Source organism: Dermacentor silvarum, chromosome 1, assembly GCF_013339745.2.
Source record: "Dermacentor silvarum isolate Dsil-2018 chromosome 1, BIME_Dsil_1.4, whole genome shotgun sequence".
NCBI lineage: Eukaryota > Metazoa > Arthropoda > Arachnida > Ixodida > Ixodidae > Dermacentor > Dermacentor silvarum.
In genome coordinates, this window is record NC_051154.1 from 97,053,936 (window position 1) to 97,071,252 (window position 17,317).

The 17,317-nt window shown below is 41.3% G+C and overlaps 1 protein-coding gene and 1 long non-coding RNA gene across 2 annotated transcripts in view; both read right to left on the minus strand.

Annotated features, from left to right (window-relative positions):
- Positions 1-781: 781 nt before the first annotated feature.
- Positions 782-5,021, minus strand: LOC125947107 (uncharacterized). Its single transcript, XR_007468131.1, has 2 exons — positions 2,610-5,021; positions 782-2,172 (listed from the first exon to the last, which is right to left on the minus strand). It is a non-coding gene; the product is annotated as an uncharacterized LOC125947107 (long non-coding RNA).
- A 4,530-nt stretch (positions 5,022-9,551) lies between these two features.
- Positions 9,552-17,317, minus strand: part of LOC119433159 (histone-lysine N-methyltransferase EHMT1-like) — a 135,626-nt gene continuing 127,860 nt past the window's right edge. The window contains exons 22-23 of the mRNA XM_037700298.2: positions 16,111-16,286; positions 9,552-10,028 (exon numbers count right to left, since the gene is read on the minus strand). Of these exons, the coding sequence (XP_037556226.1) occupies positions 9,872-10,028; positions 16,111-16,286 (333 nt within the window). The 3' untranslated portion in view covers positions 9,552-9,871. The remainder of the gene's footprint in view (positions 10,029-16,110; positions 16,287-17,317) is intronic.

Here is a 17,317-nt window from a genome sequence, read left to right on the forward strand (position 1 = left end):
AGTCTGCACGAAAGAGGGAGTAGAGGCAACGTCAAAATAATTTGTGCACTTTTACACGACATGCGTCTCTTGAGAAAAAAAAAAAAAAAAAACGGGAGACTGCGAAGGCACAGCAGCCGACGACATGGCGCGCGCTGAGCACCGCTGCAGACAAAACAGCGGACAAAGCGATCGACTGCACCATTTGTTATGGGAAGCGTTACAAACAGCCACTTATTAGGTTGACTTACCACTTATTAAAAACTACTTCCTAAGTTAACGAACGTTTATTTGCGCTCGCCAAACGTTTGTGCTTCGTAAACGTCATGACTATTTGACGCGACACAAACACGTTGGGGCATGAAATGCTTGCCACCTAAAAATATACGAGTCTAAGGGCGCCAACATAAGTATGAAGGAGCGATAGCTCACACCTATGTTTTGGAACTGCCCAGCGATACTTGCATCGTAGTTTTTCACCAAAGTTCCGCAGTATATAAAAGACCAAGCGCGTGAAGCATGGGCATGAAGTGACGGCGGCATAGACGGCGGCATAGACGGCGTCGTGGTCACGAACCGGAAGTTGTAGCAGAATACGCCGTACCCCACAATCCCTTGCGACAACCGAGATTTTGCTATCCACCTATTACGACCTAGTGTTTGTGTTTTCGCTAATGAAGTCTGGAAGTGAGGCAGCTATTCATGCTAAAAAAAACTCGGACCAGGAACAATGCACACAACGTAATTGGTGGTTAAATTTTTAACCTAGCTACATTTTTAAAAAAGTAACACAACACAAGGTAAGTATACTGAAAACGATTTAGTGGGTGCCAATGGTACAGAGAGCATCGTCATTGGACACATGTGCTGCCAGAATATGGCTTTACAAGCTGATTTGCCTTCAATTTGGCCCTTTTATTCTTAATATGGTGCACGCAACAGGATCTAGAGAGGCAGTATGCATGATCAAACCCAAAAGATCATACCATAAAAGCCATAGTGAAGAATAAAATGTTAGAAAAAGGTATGGCATGCAGACATTCAGTTGGTTGTCCACTAAATGCATTCTTTAAACTATTTAAGTCAAGAAAATATTCTGCACACATCTCTGGGATACATACAAACACGCTTATTGCAGCAGGCACACATTTTAAAACCACCACACAATGTACAAACGTTGACAATAAAATACAAAGAAGTTAGGGCTAACTAGAATGTGCTCTTTCCTTTACCCTTTTGCTACTTTGTGTGATATTGGCATGATTCCAGTTTGGGCCTACACCATCTTTGAGGACAAGACACATAGCAGTGTGCTATAAAACTCAAGTAACATTCAACTTTATACTTTCTTATTTGTGTTTTATTTGTACACAACAGCACACAAAAGACTGCAATTAAACAAGAATGAAGAGCTCGTTTTCTTTAGTTAATTAAAAATAAGTGTCATCAACTTAAGTTTTCTGTCAAATATATAAATATAAGAGCCATCCACAATTTGAAACATCTCTCAGAAGCAGTACAAAAGTATCAAGTACAAACCATTTCAGCATGCATACGAACATAACACCAGTACTAGTAGAGCTGTCCACAGCACTACATACCGTCACACCTCTATCAGTCTTCTGTGGATGTTACTACCTTATCAAGAGTCTAAAACGAAGTGCAAGGCAATGAAGCTTAAGAAATAAAAGAAAGAAAGTGCAACAGAGAAGTGAAAAAATGGTGCAATGAAATAACATACATGCATCGACCATCAACACCAAGTAATGCCAGAGATATCATAAGAACATTTTGCCACTCTAGGCCATGGACACATCCTTTCTTGCGGAGTTCTGTGGATGAATGAAGCCAAAGGGCCTGGAACCAGTGAACACTGCCTTGTGCCTTTGTGTGTGTTGTCTGCTGTGTTCAGACATGCCTCCTCTGGCTTCTTTTCCAAATCAGCTGGTTTTGCTTTTGACACAAACCTCCTCTTCTCTTTCCTTTGAACATGCCATTTTCACAAGGCATATTTACCCAAATCTCAGCAGATACACTGAAATTGGATTGTCAAGAGACGAAATCTAGGTTACCAGAACACAAACAAGACTAAAGTGTTGTACTTTTTTTACATACCATGCTGGTAGCAGATGATTAATATGATGGTGCACAACACATAAAAAGCCCACTTTCGTGAAGCAATCTAATACACCACTGTCATTTAAATTGGCATCACATGATTGCTTATCGCTTTATTCCTTGCCAGTTCTGCCCATCACTGCTGAAGTATGTCAATTTTGAAAAAGCCTCGAAATGAACACAGCGGAAATGTCTTTTCACTTTCCTGCTATCCTGTTTGCCACTTTAGCAATATGTGGTTGGTGTGATCAGTCGGGTTTAGCTTGCACTTATCCCAGTCAGCCACTTGTTTTAGAAACCATCTACCATACCAGCTGGTGTCCCGATCTCAATATTGTGATGACAAAGATCATACCTCCAAATTATAAAAACAAGTATGGTTTTATCCATTTATTAAATAATTATATTCTTAATTCAGCACAAAAGGAGTTAACTCTGGTTTAATGGCGCAAAGGCGACAAAGGCCATGCTGCGCCAGTCACAAAACACAAAAGGATTATACGAGTCAATACAAAGCAGTGAAACACCATAACCAAAAAAGTTGCCATACTGCATGATGTCGAATAAATAAGCATGCTTTAGCCACTGCTAAAGTATACTAGTTATTTCTATGTAACCACAAGAAATTTTACTGCTTTTAATTTATTCTTACGCACATAACAGGAATTTGGCTTAAAGGTAGCATCACCTTCACACCGTGTAACATCACATCAGTTACTCTGCACAGCCTTAAAGAGCGTCCTCACACCAATTTCTCAATTCTAAGTCAGCCCTCTCCCAAGCTTTGTTTTTAAAAAATTAAAGTTACATGCTGGGGGTTTTACGTGCCAAAGCCCCAATCTGATTATGAGGCACACCACAGTAGGAGACTCAAGATTAATTTTGACCAATAAGCACGTGACCATTTTTGCATTTCACTACAATCAAAATGTGGCCTGGTATAAAACCACAACTTCGAGCTCTATATATATATATGTGTGTGAGAGAAGAAGGGAAACCAAGGAGCTCGATTTTTGGTAATCTTGACCATATATATATATATGGGGTGATTACAGAATTTAAAAAAATCCCCTGTGGCTGCTAGCATAATTCTTGTCCTTGAGCTGGATTATTCAAAGAGGCGAACATAACTATCCTGAGAAATCGCAACACATATTCAATTATTTAACAAAAATTTACTAATTAACTTCTTCAGTAATTAATTTACGTGCCAGCACGCATTTCTATTTATAAATTGTAGCTGGTAAGCTTGCAAGAGGTATCCACTTGAAATGAATCTACAGGATGACACTACCTTTGAGATATTATTTCCCAAAGTGCAAGACGAAATACATAGGCGTTCCAGTTGCCTTTGTGCTTCAATGCACAAAAGAATGTTTTGCTAAAAAAGTAAGTGGAACAAAGTGAATTTTTAGAGAGAGTTTGATGGCACGTATCTCCTAACTGTTGTCATTCTGGAAATACATTTCAAGCGGATAAGCCTTCCAAATTCACTAGCTATAATCCTTAAATTGAAATATTTGCCGTAAAGTAATAAAGTAATTAAGTTAATTTGTGAAACCTTGCTAATTATTTGAATATGTGTTTCAATTTCTGATGCAGGTAATGTCCAACTCTCTGAATTGAGCTGAAGGCCTAGAATTATGTTATCTGCACGAGGCAATATTTAAAAATTCTACAAACCTTACATATTATCAGCCCATATATATATATATATAGGCTGATATTCTAATAAATAGTTTGTCCACAGGCATTTAACAATTACGTACATACAAGTTACACACTCAGGAAGCCAAAAGGAATAGAGATAAGCATACAACACCCCACAGATACAAAACAGCCCTTGACAGCACGAGCAAAGAAGTTTTTCAGCCATTCTCAGGTAACTGTGCAAACAAAATAGACAAGCAAAAAAGGACACTTTCTTGCATACATGTGGATACAAAGGGCCCTTTCACATAGGCAAGAAAACTTGCCGCTACTGTCAATTTGTGCAACTGTTCTTCATCTTGAATGAATAAATACTTCACCACACTCTTCTTTAATGAAGCACCTTTCTGTTTTTCCTTTTACACTAGTTAACGATGGCCAACCAAAGTAATGCTGTATGTGCCAAGGATAAAAACCATTGTGCTAAATTTTTACTATAACCTCAACTAATAAATGCTTCTCATTCTGATTATGAACATGTCACACTACATCAAGGTTATGTTACACTTTATTTTTTTTTTTTTGTGCTCACATGTAAGTTGGTAACATCACGTGTTACACTGCAAGTGCCACACATTTGACCCTTTAGAGTTACACTACTGCCATGGCTCTCTGTGCTCTGCCATTACTGAACATGCTTAGGGAACAGTACTGCTGGCCGTGTGAGGAGGTACTGATTTCTGAAGGAAGAAATTGCATTTACATCTCAGACCCGGCATCAAATCCACAATACAGATATACTTTGGAGGTTTTAATAGGATAGTGGAGTAGAGGTTTTAATAGGATAGCCTGTGATAGCAAAGCAAAAAGATGTTCAGTGCTGATAGCAATATATGCCAGCTGTTTCACTGATGGCTGTCTCAGATAATTTAAAAAGGTGATTTGTGACAACACAGTTTCTGGTGATCACTATGACGACGATCATGAGGAAATATCCAACTGAATAAAATGGGGAGAAGTGCATGTGGCAGGCATTCTAAAATCATCACAGGCGGTTATCAACATCCCTGAAAAGCAGTAGCGCACGCAGGATCTCTGCCAGGGGGGGGGGGGGGGGGGTGTTGACAGTTTGCCAATACCATCTAAACAGCACTAATTTCAATTTCTTCACGGGAAATTGTCAAAAACATTCGCTTTTTGCAAATGTGCAGACGATTGTGCGTCTTGCATCTTAGTTGCAGTACTCAAATGCGCAAGGAAAGAAAAGGGGTTAAACAAAAGGGTGGGTTAAGTCGGCCTCCGGGGGGGGGGGGGGGGTTCCAACCCCTGAACCCCCCCCCCCCCCGTCATTGCGCCACTGCTGAAAAGTATACAATCAGCACATTATACCATTACACAATCAGCATTATACCTATGGAGCCAGAACTTCAAGGATAACTTTGCTTGAGAAAAAGCAAAGGATCATGCAATGAGTGATGGAATGGAAAATGGTAGCTTTGACGGACAGAAAGAGGGCTGCATGAATTAGAGAGCAAAAGGGTGCAGCTGATATCCTGGTTGCAATTAAGAGGAAGACGTGACGTTCGGCAGGTCGTGTAATGCACAGAGCAGATAACATACAGTCTATCAAAACAACGAAATGAATGCCAAGAGAGGAAAATTCAGCCAAGGGTGGCAAAGGATTAGGTGGTGTAGTCGGTACGTTCACAGGCGTATGATAGAACCTGCTGACACAACACAGGGGTATGTCTACGGCAGGGCTAAGGCCTCTCTCGGCCTTAGCCCTGCCGTGGACATATATAGGCTAATTATTATGGTGTTTGTTGGCTAAATTTATTAGCAGTTGCAGACATCAGAAACTGGTGACAACTGGCAATAAACTGCACAATTATTAAATTTACCTAACTAAACTTTTTATTAAGTAACTTCAGTTCACGAAGCAATTGCGGAACTTAAGTGCTTAAAGGGACAGACAACCGATTTTTAAGCATTCCCCTTTTCTTTGTGCGATGGAAAGCCTACAATCTGAAGCACCTGTACCCACAACAGTTCATCCAGAAAATGTTTGGAAAATTTTCAAACGTAACTTTTCAATCTGCAAAGTCAACTTACTGTGTATGGACGCCGGCAACAGTGACAACTGATATTGATGGCAACAGCAACTGAGTAATTTGAAACATATGCACATTAGGAGGCAGAATAGCTGTTGTATTAAACGCCGAGATTGCAGCCTAAAAACAGCTACTACTTTTTATTACTGTAGAGATGTCACAGATGCTTTTATATTTTGCAGAATTTCTTGCCGGCAACAGAATAAAATATGGCCTTCAAGATCTGCTTTTGTTACTCAGAGGCATCTTAGAGGCAACCATCACTATCTATGTGTCCGACCAATGAAAGAATGGACCAAGTCGACTAAGGTAGGCGGCGGTGCACGTTTCACCGCTAGTGTGGTCATCCCGAAAACTCACTGTCAGCTGGCGTGCAGACCGTTGCACGTTGTTCCAGTACAGTGACTGGTTTCGTACTTGCGAGAAGCTTGCTAGACGGTGGTGCTCCATCAATTAATGACTCTGCTTCCCTGTGTGCAGGCAGCGCCACATATTTATAAAACTATTTGCAAATTACCAATAGTACACAGATAAATCGAGATACTTTGCAAAAATAGGGAATAAACATATTTGTGACTTTATTGGTATAAGATTTGAAACCAAGTGAGGCCTGTACATTTCTTTAGAAATGGACACGGTTTTCAAGGCCTGATGACACGTTTCGCCACAGAATGTCACCCCCTGTCATCGATGCGCGAGTTTTAGTGCCAATATCAAAATATATTTCCTTAATTTAGGGATAAAATTACGCTTGTTCATATCATTGTGAGTTGCTATTTTTCTATCGGCACTATAATCTCAAGACACATTCCGAATGGTTTTCAATCTCTTTAAGGCTAGTCAACTTAGTAGAAATCTTGGCACAAGCACCTGTTTCAAGATATCTGTCCCCAAAATGTGCTATGATATACATTCAGTTCCATATATAAATTTCCTACAAAGCTATACAATACACTACTGCACTCCGTCAATAATTTTGGAGAGAAATACCTCGAGACTAGTCATAGCCCAAGGATTTCTACTAAGTGGAGGCCCATTGAGGAATGACCAGCATAAATTCTGCAATTGCAACATTTAAATCGAGTAATTAATTAAAAGTTTGTTCGTAAAAGGTTGTTCAATAAAGAACTTATTGGCAATTATTGCACAACTTCTGATGAAGAACTGCTTTGAATATTTGCCACAAAATATCCTTTCCTCTCAAACTACCCATATTTTAATAAGTGGAGACAGTCATCGCTGAAACACCCGATATAGTCAATACTGTTCGTTGATCCTAATGCTTAAAGATGGAGTAACTGGAATGAAACATTACATCTCCCTACGTATGCTTTTTAAAAATTGTCTTGTGTACCCCTAACTGAAGTTTTTGTGCTTTGAATTTGTAAACAAACAAAATTTCGTAGCAATCAATGCATGTTTCTTCAAATTCAAACACGCTGTATATGCTTCTTTGTACGAACTACCATGTTGCACTCCTGAATTACAGGTGGAGTGCTACAGGTAATAACACTTAAGTTTATTGGGGCTTCAGTGCTCTGAAAACTCTTTACAGTTGTACACTGGCAAGATACTGCAATTCCATGGTATGAGAAAAGGTAAATGCACCATTTCTGCTATTTCCAAGATAGGCGTATGTCAGTCTACTGCTCATACAATGAATAAAAGATATGCATGTTAAAGTGATATGAGCCTTTGGATAAAAGATTACATGCAAGAGGCTGGGGAGGGAGAAAAGGAAGACGAAGTTGGAATAAATGGAGACAAGGCGGATGTCAGTTCCACAGCAAAGCTTTATATTTTGCCCTTTTAGCTAAGAATGCTACATTATTTTGGTGCAACCGGCAACCGATTCCAACATGTGGGCAACATTTTTCCTTGAGGAGACCGCCGCTGTGAAGATCACCTTTTCGATATAACAAGCTCAAGATGAACCAGCGGTGGAACAACCTCATGGACTGAGCTCGGCAGAACTCGTGAACTTCGTTTTGGAGAAAGCTTCCGTGGACAGTACTGAACTACTTTGGAAGGGTGCCATGAAAGTGAACTTGCGTGGTCTGGTGACTTCCGACGAACTAGTTTTTCAATTGATGTGTCAAAAGAACTCCGGATCACGGTCTTTGATGGAAGAGGTCAGCTTCGTTTTGAAAGCTCATCAGCTACAGCGTGAGCAGATTGTGCAACAGAACCAACTGATGGCATCTCTTATAAGCTAAGCGCCAAGAAGTTGGTGACTAAGTTTGTAGAACTGTATGTGTTTAATCCTCAAGTCCAGAAAGTTGGCTTGAATTCTGCATTACCAGTAAATTCTGCAATACCAGTAAAGCCACTCTTAACATGAGAGGTTTGGTAGGCCAGAACAGATCCAAAGACTAAAGATGAATGGCAGCGCCCCAGCCTTGAAGTTCCCACCACAGCTCGCCGTGATTCCATGTATTTTGACAGCGTCGGCTGGGGCCTAGTCCATTACTTGAACTACAAGATAAACTACATCATATCCTAAAGGAGCCAAAAACTGAATTGAGCACGTTTGGAGAATGTCTGCATTGTCACAATGGCCTAAATACGAGAAAATACTTCAAAACTTGTCATGTCACACTGGCACACCGGCTCTGCTGTTTCGGCATGAAATTCAAAAAATAGAAGTTTAGCCTTCGTTTCCTCTCATAGTAACAACCTCTCACCATGAAATTGACAAAAACAGTATTAAAAGAATACTTAACCACTTTAAACTGATTTAGTGTGTCCCTTTAAGCCTTGAGCCAGTCTACAGAGCTGGTCTTCATGTCAACAAAAATGATCGTTACCGAGGCCACTCCTTTGCCTAGTGCAATGGGTTATGACCCTGCAGGCACATGCCAGGTATGTAGGACGCAAGTGGGACATTTCCCATACCAAATGCCGACTCAGTTCCTTCATTCTTCTACAGAAACACTAATGTCCTCATAATGGATATTCATGCAGTCATCTTTGCATTTTAAGTTTAGCACACAGTCTTTGTTAATTAGGGCTATGTTTTTCACCCTTAACAGAATGAAAACAAATTATGGACCAGACTTCACAGCAAGCAGCAACAGCAATCATATGTAGCACATTCAGATGTTTCCAAATAAAAAAAATTAAAAAAAATAAAAATCCCTAGACACAAGTGACTTTTTTTTCCTTATACCTCAATCATTCAAAACAGCCACTGTAAGCTCCTGACTCCTAAATAAGTAGTTACAGACTCCCACTTAATCTTGAGAATAACGCCCCAGAACTCCTGTAAACTTAAAGAACTACACTGCCACTTCCTTGAACATACAAGAGGATACCCTGCAATCTGACGAAGAATGAAGCTTGCATGCAGCAGCACATACATGCTGTCTCCAGTACCATTGGCAAGCAGGACATGTGAGACACATCTTGTTAGTGGTGGCCTTTTAGTAGTTTGCTTTTATTCACGGCACACTTTCTTTAGTGTATTGACTTTATGAACCTGTGAATCTTGCAGACAGCATGTGCAAGATTTGCAAGTTTGTTTCATGAATCTGCGCATCACTCCAGTGACAATGGGAATGACACTGGCGCAAAGAAAGAGTTTGACACAGCATATGTGCACCAGTGTTGCAGGCACATCTCAATTAATGCTGTGGCATGATGCATCATATGAGTCTGATGAAAAATAATCAATGTTTGTCACACACGAAGAGGTGCAGTGGTAAAACCGTGGGCTTGATACCTTTATTTCTTAACATTATCAACACCTGCCTGAGGCAAACATGAGGAACGAACAAGCACAGTAAGTCCTTTTCTGGCTTGTGGTAAAATAATGACATTGCTAACTAATGTCTGGGAGATACAGGATAAAATGAATACATACAGCTCTCTATGTACCCTCAGTACCAACTTACCAAGGGTGCTCATTCTGCTTACCCATCGCAGCTTGCGTAAAATACTAGTAAGCAATCAAACACCACTGATATACAGGAATAGACCTAAAATGGCAGTGAACGCCACAGGTGCACTAGTGGCTAGTGGGTCCCGCCAGCCTGAGCAGCCTCTTCTCGGCGCCGGTAATTGAGGAGGGTCTCACCAATGCGCTCCTTGGAATACTTGCACTTCGGCGAGCCACACTCACATGTGAACATTTTGTACTTAATTATCCAGAATTTTTCCCCATAGTCAAACCTGCAACAGCACAAAAAGGAAGCAATGAAGAAAGCTTTTGTTCAAGAATTCAACAGCCAATAAAGACAGGCATAATAACAAAATGTAAGCACAACATTAGGTTATACTGGAAGATTATTCATTGAGAAATCACCACATTAATTAAGTAAGAAAAGACTTTTACTAGCAAAGAAAATCATAATTGAATAATAAACTCCCTGCCTCAGCTTCTTTTGTAATAAACAGGTAGAGTTTTCCGTTAAAAAGCTGCATAACAGGGTACGAGAGTCACTTTCTGTAGTAGAGTGCTCTGGATTAATCATAGCCACCTGTATTTGTTTTGTTTTTTTTTATTAACTAGTTGCACCAGTGGCATTACTGTGTGATGACAGGAATTTTCAGGTCTCGTGAATAATGATTTGGGGCAGTATTCGGCAGGAAAAGCCCACAAACGTTGCCAGACTGAAATTTCTTTCATTTACAAATGCAATGAATGCAATTATCTTTTATAAAGAACAATTGATTAGCCTCAGCCAGTTGTTACCACAATCTGCTCCATCATAGTGAGTTGCTTCAGAAACTTGAAGTGGCAATAAAACGAAACGATAAGTGAACTGTGTTGGTAAATTCCACATCTGGGACACCGAAAAAGCCAATCTTAATGGTTGGTAAGCTAGAACAGGCACAAAAGCATAAGAAGGCTGCAAAACCACTTTAAAGTTCTCACACTAGCTCCCCAAAAGATAACGAACTTTAAATAAATCTACACTAAATTATTTATCAGTTCATCAATAATTAAAGGTTACATAGCATAAGAGAACCTAAGACTTGACCTAACAAGTTCTGAGAAGTTTCGCTCCACAAGAACAGTCTAAACAGAAAGTACCTTGAAATCCAAGTCACATTAACCAGCCAGCACTAAAGTTTGGGCATGAAATTCAGAAAAAGAAACTTTGACTTTCATTTTATCAGCTAGCAACTAACATTTTTCTGCTAAACCAACAAAAACGTAGCTTTGAAAGAATACTTCACTATTCTGAACTGATTTAGTGTCGCTCTTAAGTGTCCCCTTTAAAGACCATATTGCCACCTGTATTTCAGTTTTTCATAATTTTTTTGACACACCAAATCCCTGCTTTCCTTACAAGTGGTCCATACACTACTTCAGAAATGCTATAACTCTAGTTAGACCTCATATTTTCTTTAATGTCCCTTTAACCCCTTAACTGCCAATGACGAGTTATATAACTCATCATGACAAAGGTTGCACAACCATGTAATTTTGACACATCAATAATTAATATACAATATCTTCTGTTATCTTTTTCAGCAAGATCAGTAAAAGCGCTACGAGAATTCCTGGTATATTTTTTAGAACCAAATGGCCAAATAAATGCAGGTTTTAAAAAAAACTCCATACTTTTCATTTAAGGGTATCAGAAGCATCCGCAAGTGTGCACACAATTCCCAAATTTCAGTCCAGCAGCGATATACAACACTATCCATTCCAGAGGATGTAGAAATGTACCCTGCCACAGCCCATCATTTTCATATTGCTATAAATACCTATGGTGCCAAGATAGTTTGCAAATCTTGAAAGTGGCACTCATACTTCAGAGCTCAAAGGCTGGGCAGTTTTGCTAGCTAAAGCCTGTTGCACAGCAAACTTAAGTTTTGTAAAAACACACATGAGATGTGGTGATATATATCACTAATTCCCAAAAGCATGTCAACTTTTATTATGCAATAGGCAGAGGAGTTGACCACACATAAGCAAACTTCTAACTCAAGACTGGTAATTGGGCTAGCTAGAATGTTGGATTCATGGTTACGAAATTCAGCGCTAACACAAGGGAACCATGAAACTTCCGACTGAAGCAAAATTTCCAGTGAGCGAAATTTCGGCTATGTGCTCTGCCACAGAGCCTCAGTTTAACCAGTAGAACCTGAAGTGTTGCACCTAATGCAGTGTAACATGTCCTCAGCACAGCAGAGGAATAAACTGCACTTGTCATGAACTTTACCAGCAATTGTTATTTGTTGGCCACATGTCCACCTTTTCAATAATGGCAATTTTTTGTTTTAAAGTTCAAAACCTTCGTGTTACCATCAGCGGTAGTTATGTGACTGATGCTAAGGATCTGCCTGGACTGCTAAATGATGTTACTAGAGGCAAATGCACAATGTTACCCCTTTTGTCATTCACAAAGAGAAAAGATAAGACATGGAAACTATCATACCTACATTTCTAAATAGGTATCTGTACTTTTCAGCAATTCATTCATCAAATTATATGAAATATAGGTTTAGGCAATCTGATAAGACATGGAAATTTGCAATAGTTCTAAGGACGGGAACAAACAGCGCTAGGACAGGACGAAGTGAGTAGACAGACAAGGTGCTGAACTAACAACCACTGGTTTATTGCTGGGAAAGCAATATATACAAAGCACAGGTTCAGCGCAGAAGGCCAGAAAAACATGGGTTTCTGCGCCGGGAAGGGAATGAAATCATCACATCACGTGCGTCGTCATAGCAAGTTATCATGTTTTTAACAAGTAGTTAATCTTGCAGCTATACAGAGAAACAGAGGGTACGCTGACGCAGGACTTTCCGTGCAACTGAGTGCAAAACGCTCCCCAAATCTCACGTGCTCTTCAATCTTTATACCTACCTAGTAGTATTGTGCAATGTTCAAAGAGAGGTTTGCAGCCACATTCTTTGCAGCCCTGGGCTAAATGGCTCGGTACAGACCCTTTCATTGCGCACGCATGCTCTCTCAGCCAGTCATTCAAACATCGGCCTGTTTGGCCAATGTAGCAGCATTTGCACTTGAGCGGGATCTTATACACAACTGCGTATGCGCAGTCAATATGAGGTTTTCTGTGTTGTTTCTCAGAGATTGCTTTTTTGGGGCCTTCCTTGTTTACGTGCAAGGCAAAGTTGTACACCTTTTCACTGAAGAATTCTTATTTGCCCCCAGAAGTCCTCTGCCTATTTGGAGGGCTTGCACCTTCAGAGGCACACGCGAAGAGAGTTTGCCGCATCCTGCCATCCGAAGCATGGCGTCAAATCCGCTTCTTCACAGAATGCCTGCACTGCACCAGTATGGAACAGGCACCCAGGCAATCTGGCGGAAGGCTCTTCCGCTGAGACGTTCGAGTAGCACAACAAACGGCGGATTTCCTTTGGCTGCAACTTTTGCCTTGGTTGCCGAAGAAGAACCGCCGAGACAAGGAGCCAGGCCAGGAGGTGGTCATCCTTGGAGACGAGCCGGTGCCGAATGACATAAAACAAGTGCTACGGAAGGGGCCAAAATTTTGCGAGCACCCGAAGCTGTACAGGGTGGAGCTGCTCAGCCTGGTGAGAAACACCGTGGGAAGGGCTAAGGAGGATGAAGTAGGCCAGTTAGTTCAGGAAGGCGTCGAGTGCCTACTGCAAGAGGTCAAGAAAACTGGTCAACGCTCTCGCTTCATTGTGGCCTCGCTACGAATAGCTGACGCCAGACTCCTCCAGGCCGATAAGAAGGGGGGCTTCGTGCTTTTGCCAAGGCGGGAATACGACTGCAAAGCTGAAGAGGCCATCTCAAAGGACTTCAAAGGGCTGGTCGGCGTCAACCATACAAAAACTAGAACTCGAGCGGCCAAGATTTGTGAAGACTCTGCCCTGGCCAAGTCTGTCAAGGCAGCAGGAAATTTGTGCCTTTTTGTGTTCTTTTCCGTGAAAACCCACAAAGAAGGCAATCCTTCCCTAGCCATAGTCTCGGAGCGTGGTACTTGGCAACGGTGCGTAGATTCCTACTTGCAGTCGTCTCTAGATATCCTCCCCGGTGATGATCCGTGCATCATCACGAGCTCGACCAGTGTTTCCGAATACCTTCAGAATGAGTGCTCGGAGCAAGTAGGTGCTTTCTCAGTTGACGTGAAAGACTTATTCTATTCCTTGCCCGACAACCTCGTGTGTGATGAAGTTAGCCAGTGCATTGATAGGTACGGGAGCACTAAGTTTCAGAATGCATGTGGCATACATATTGACAAGTTTTTAGAGCTCCTTAGTTTTTACCTCGAGTTGACGTTCATAAGCTACAATGGTGCCATTTTCATCCAGCGGGATGGCGTGTGCATTGGATCTTGTATCGCTCCTGTTCTTAGCAACCTTGTGCTAGCACGTTTTGACAGAAGCCTCATAGGCTGCCTTCTACCGACCAGCGTAACTAAAGTATTTCGCTTTGAAGATGATTTCCTTGTGCTACACAAAACTGATAGAACAGGCCAACTCTCGAGTGCAAAAGAAATTTTCGACATCTTTCAATCAGTAATGAAACCTTTAGAACTAATGATCGAGCATCCCTCCGATAATAAGTTAAGGTTTCTAGACCTAGAGATATTGTTTGAAAGGGAACACGTATGTTGGGCTTACAACCACTGCTCGAAGAAAAGTATTCTCCCTTTCCCGTCTGCGCTCTCAAAAATAGTTAAAAGAAGCATTGCTGTCTTGTGTCTCAGAGCAGCTCTGACCTGTTCATGCCACCACCAGGTGGCTAGCAGCTTCATGCACAAAGTGCACTGGCTCATCCAGGCTGGGTACCCTATGGCCCTGCTGACAAGTGTTTCAGAAAAGCTTTTGGTGATCCTCACCAGAGGGAGGGCAGGACGTGATGCCCAGGACAAGGGACCTCATGTGAGCACCACCGTAATACCGTATGTCCATGGGGTCTCGTATAGTTTAAAAAAGGTCATCGGAAAAATAGGCACACGCGTTTTGTTCAGCGCCAGGGACAAGCTGTCAGCGCTATGCCAGAAAGTAAACAAGGAAGGCCCCAAAAAAGCAATCTGTGAGAAACAACACAGAAAACCTCATGTTGACTTCGCACATACGCAGTTGTGTATAAGATCCCGCTCAAGTGCAAACGCTGCTACATTGGCCAAACAGGCCGATGTTTGAATGACCAGCTGAGAGAGCATGCATACGCAATGAAAGGGTCTGTACCGAGCCATTTAGCCCAGGACTGCAAAGAATGCGGCTGCAAACCTCTCTTTGAAGATTGCACAATACTACTAGGTAGGTATAAAGATCAATGAGCATGCGAGATTTGGGAAGCGTTTTGCATTCAATCGATCGGAAACTCCTGCGTCAGCGTACCTCTGTTTCTCTGCATAGCTGCGAGATTAACTACTTGTTAAAAACATGATAACCTGCTATGATGACGCGCGTAATGTGATAATTTCATTCCCTTCGCGGCACAGAAACCGTATTTTTCTGGCCTTCTGCGCTGAACCTGTGCTTTCTATATATTGCTTTCCCAGCAATCAACCAGTGGTTGCTAGTTCAGTGCCTTATCTGTCTACTCACTTCGTCCCGTCCTAGCACTGTTTGTTCCCGTCCTAATGATGTACCAACCAGCCCAGACCAGCACACTCCAATAGTTCTAACTTTGCTGTTATGATCATCATTTATTGTTTCTTTTATTCACTGCCAACTCCCAGTCTACCTTTAAACCTTGGGACTATCATTAACTTTAGAATGATAAGCAATTCCTCCAAAACTAATTTCATTCATTTGTTGAAAAAAATTATAAACATCTAACGCACATGTTGAAATTTATGTGAAGTGTTAACTTAAAATGGTATGCATACAATTGTGTTTATTTTCATTCTATGCAACGCACATTCTCATGAAATGTTAGTTTATGGATCACACAAGTCAAAACTTTATTCTCTTAGAAGCATACAGCAATAACATTGCTGTATGCACATGAAATCAGAGCTATCAGAACCAAAGGCGAGTCAATGCTTCAACATTGAGAATATATGAGTCACTCTCATGCAAAAAGTGTCCCAGCTGTATGCACACAAAGAAAGTAAAGCAGGAGAAGGTCCTCAATAATAGAATAAATGTCTTGGCAAAATTAATCATGTAAAAGGAAACAGACAAATCACAAAGGTTAAAAGAAACCAGTTGGCCAATTAAACAAGCAGTTGAAATCAGAAGGACATGACAGGTTTCCCGTTATATTATGTTCACCCCATGGTATTATCAATGTATTATCAATGTATTATGGTACAAGGCAGCCTAAAGGCACAAGAAATACCCTCACACTTACCCCAGTTCTTCATTGCGAGCAATGGGCCGTGAACTGAAGAAGGCCATTCGAGGAAACCGCAGGTCCTGGTGGTCCACAAAAACTCGTACAGGCACAAGGTTTGGCTCACACAGGTGGTTCACAAACCGGCTCACATTGCCATAACGCCGGGCATCCAGACAGTATGTTTCTCCATCCTGCACACCATGCCAACGCAGCCATCTAACACTTCTATAGACACCGTGACCAAAATTTATAAGTGTCATGACACCTTGTAACCTTTGTTTATTGGTCTTTAACAAAGGTCAAAGGAAATGCACTAGCTTACATTTTAACTTGAAAAACAGACAGTATCACATCGTAAGCGCACTTCAACAATGAGGAGGCAAACAAGAGCACAGTAAAAAATTAAATACTATGACAGAAACAGTATGTGCCTCTTGTACAATGATGGCAACAAAAAATATAATAAAAAAAAAGAAACTTGATAATTCACCCTTTAGGACAACTACCTTGTTCCCACATGCACTATTGTGATTAATATGAGCTGCAACACATGAGCCGTGGCTGCAGCTACGCTCTCGAGAAAAAAAGTGGAGAGGGTTTTGCCATTCCAGAAATGCGCATACCCCCATGCTTTAAGGTGTCTGCTTTTTTTCACGGAGCGATAATACAGTGACCCGCAGAGTAGCCCTTAGCGCAACGTGCTTCATCATGGCACACACTGCCCTAGCTTCATAACCATTCTCTCTCTCTCTCTCTTTTTTTAAATCCGTGATGAAGTGATGACTGCTCGGTGAGCCAGTGTATTATCGCTCCACGAAGTAAGCAGATGACAGAAAGCAGGGGGTATGCACATTACTCAAATGGCAACGCCCTCTCCACTTTTTTCTAGAGAGTGTCACTGCAGCCACGGCTCGTATGTTGCAGCTCATATTGAATGTGATAGTACTTCTGGTGACAACTATGTTTCAACAACTCGTTCAATTAAAATTTTTGCTATACAGGCGAATCTCACCCCAATGCGACAGGGACCGCATTCTAGGGCTATCACTTACAGAGATAGTTTCATTTTCGCACGATTTCGCGAGACATGGCATTGAAATATACAACAGACAGCGCTCGTGGCACTGTGCAAAGACAGTGAGTTTGGCACAGTGCCAGAAATAATATAAGCTGTTGTATACTCATATGCATCGTGCATGCACGTGCTGCATCTCGTGAAATC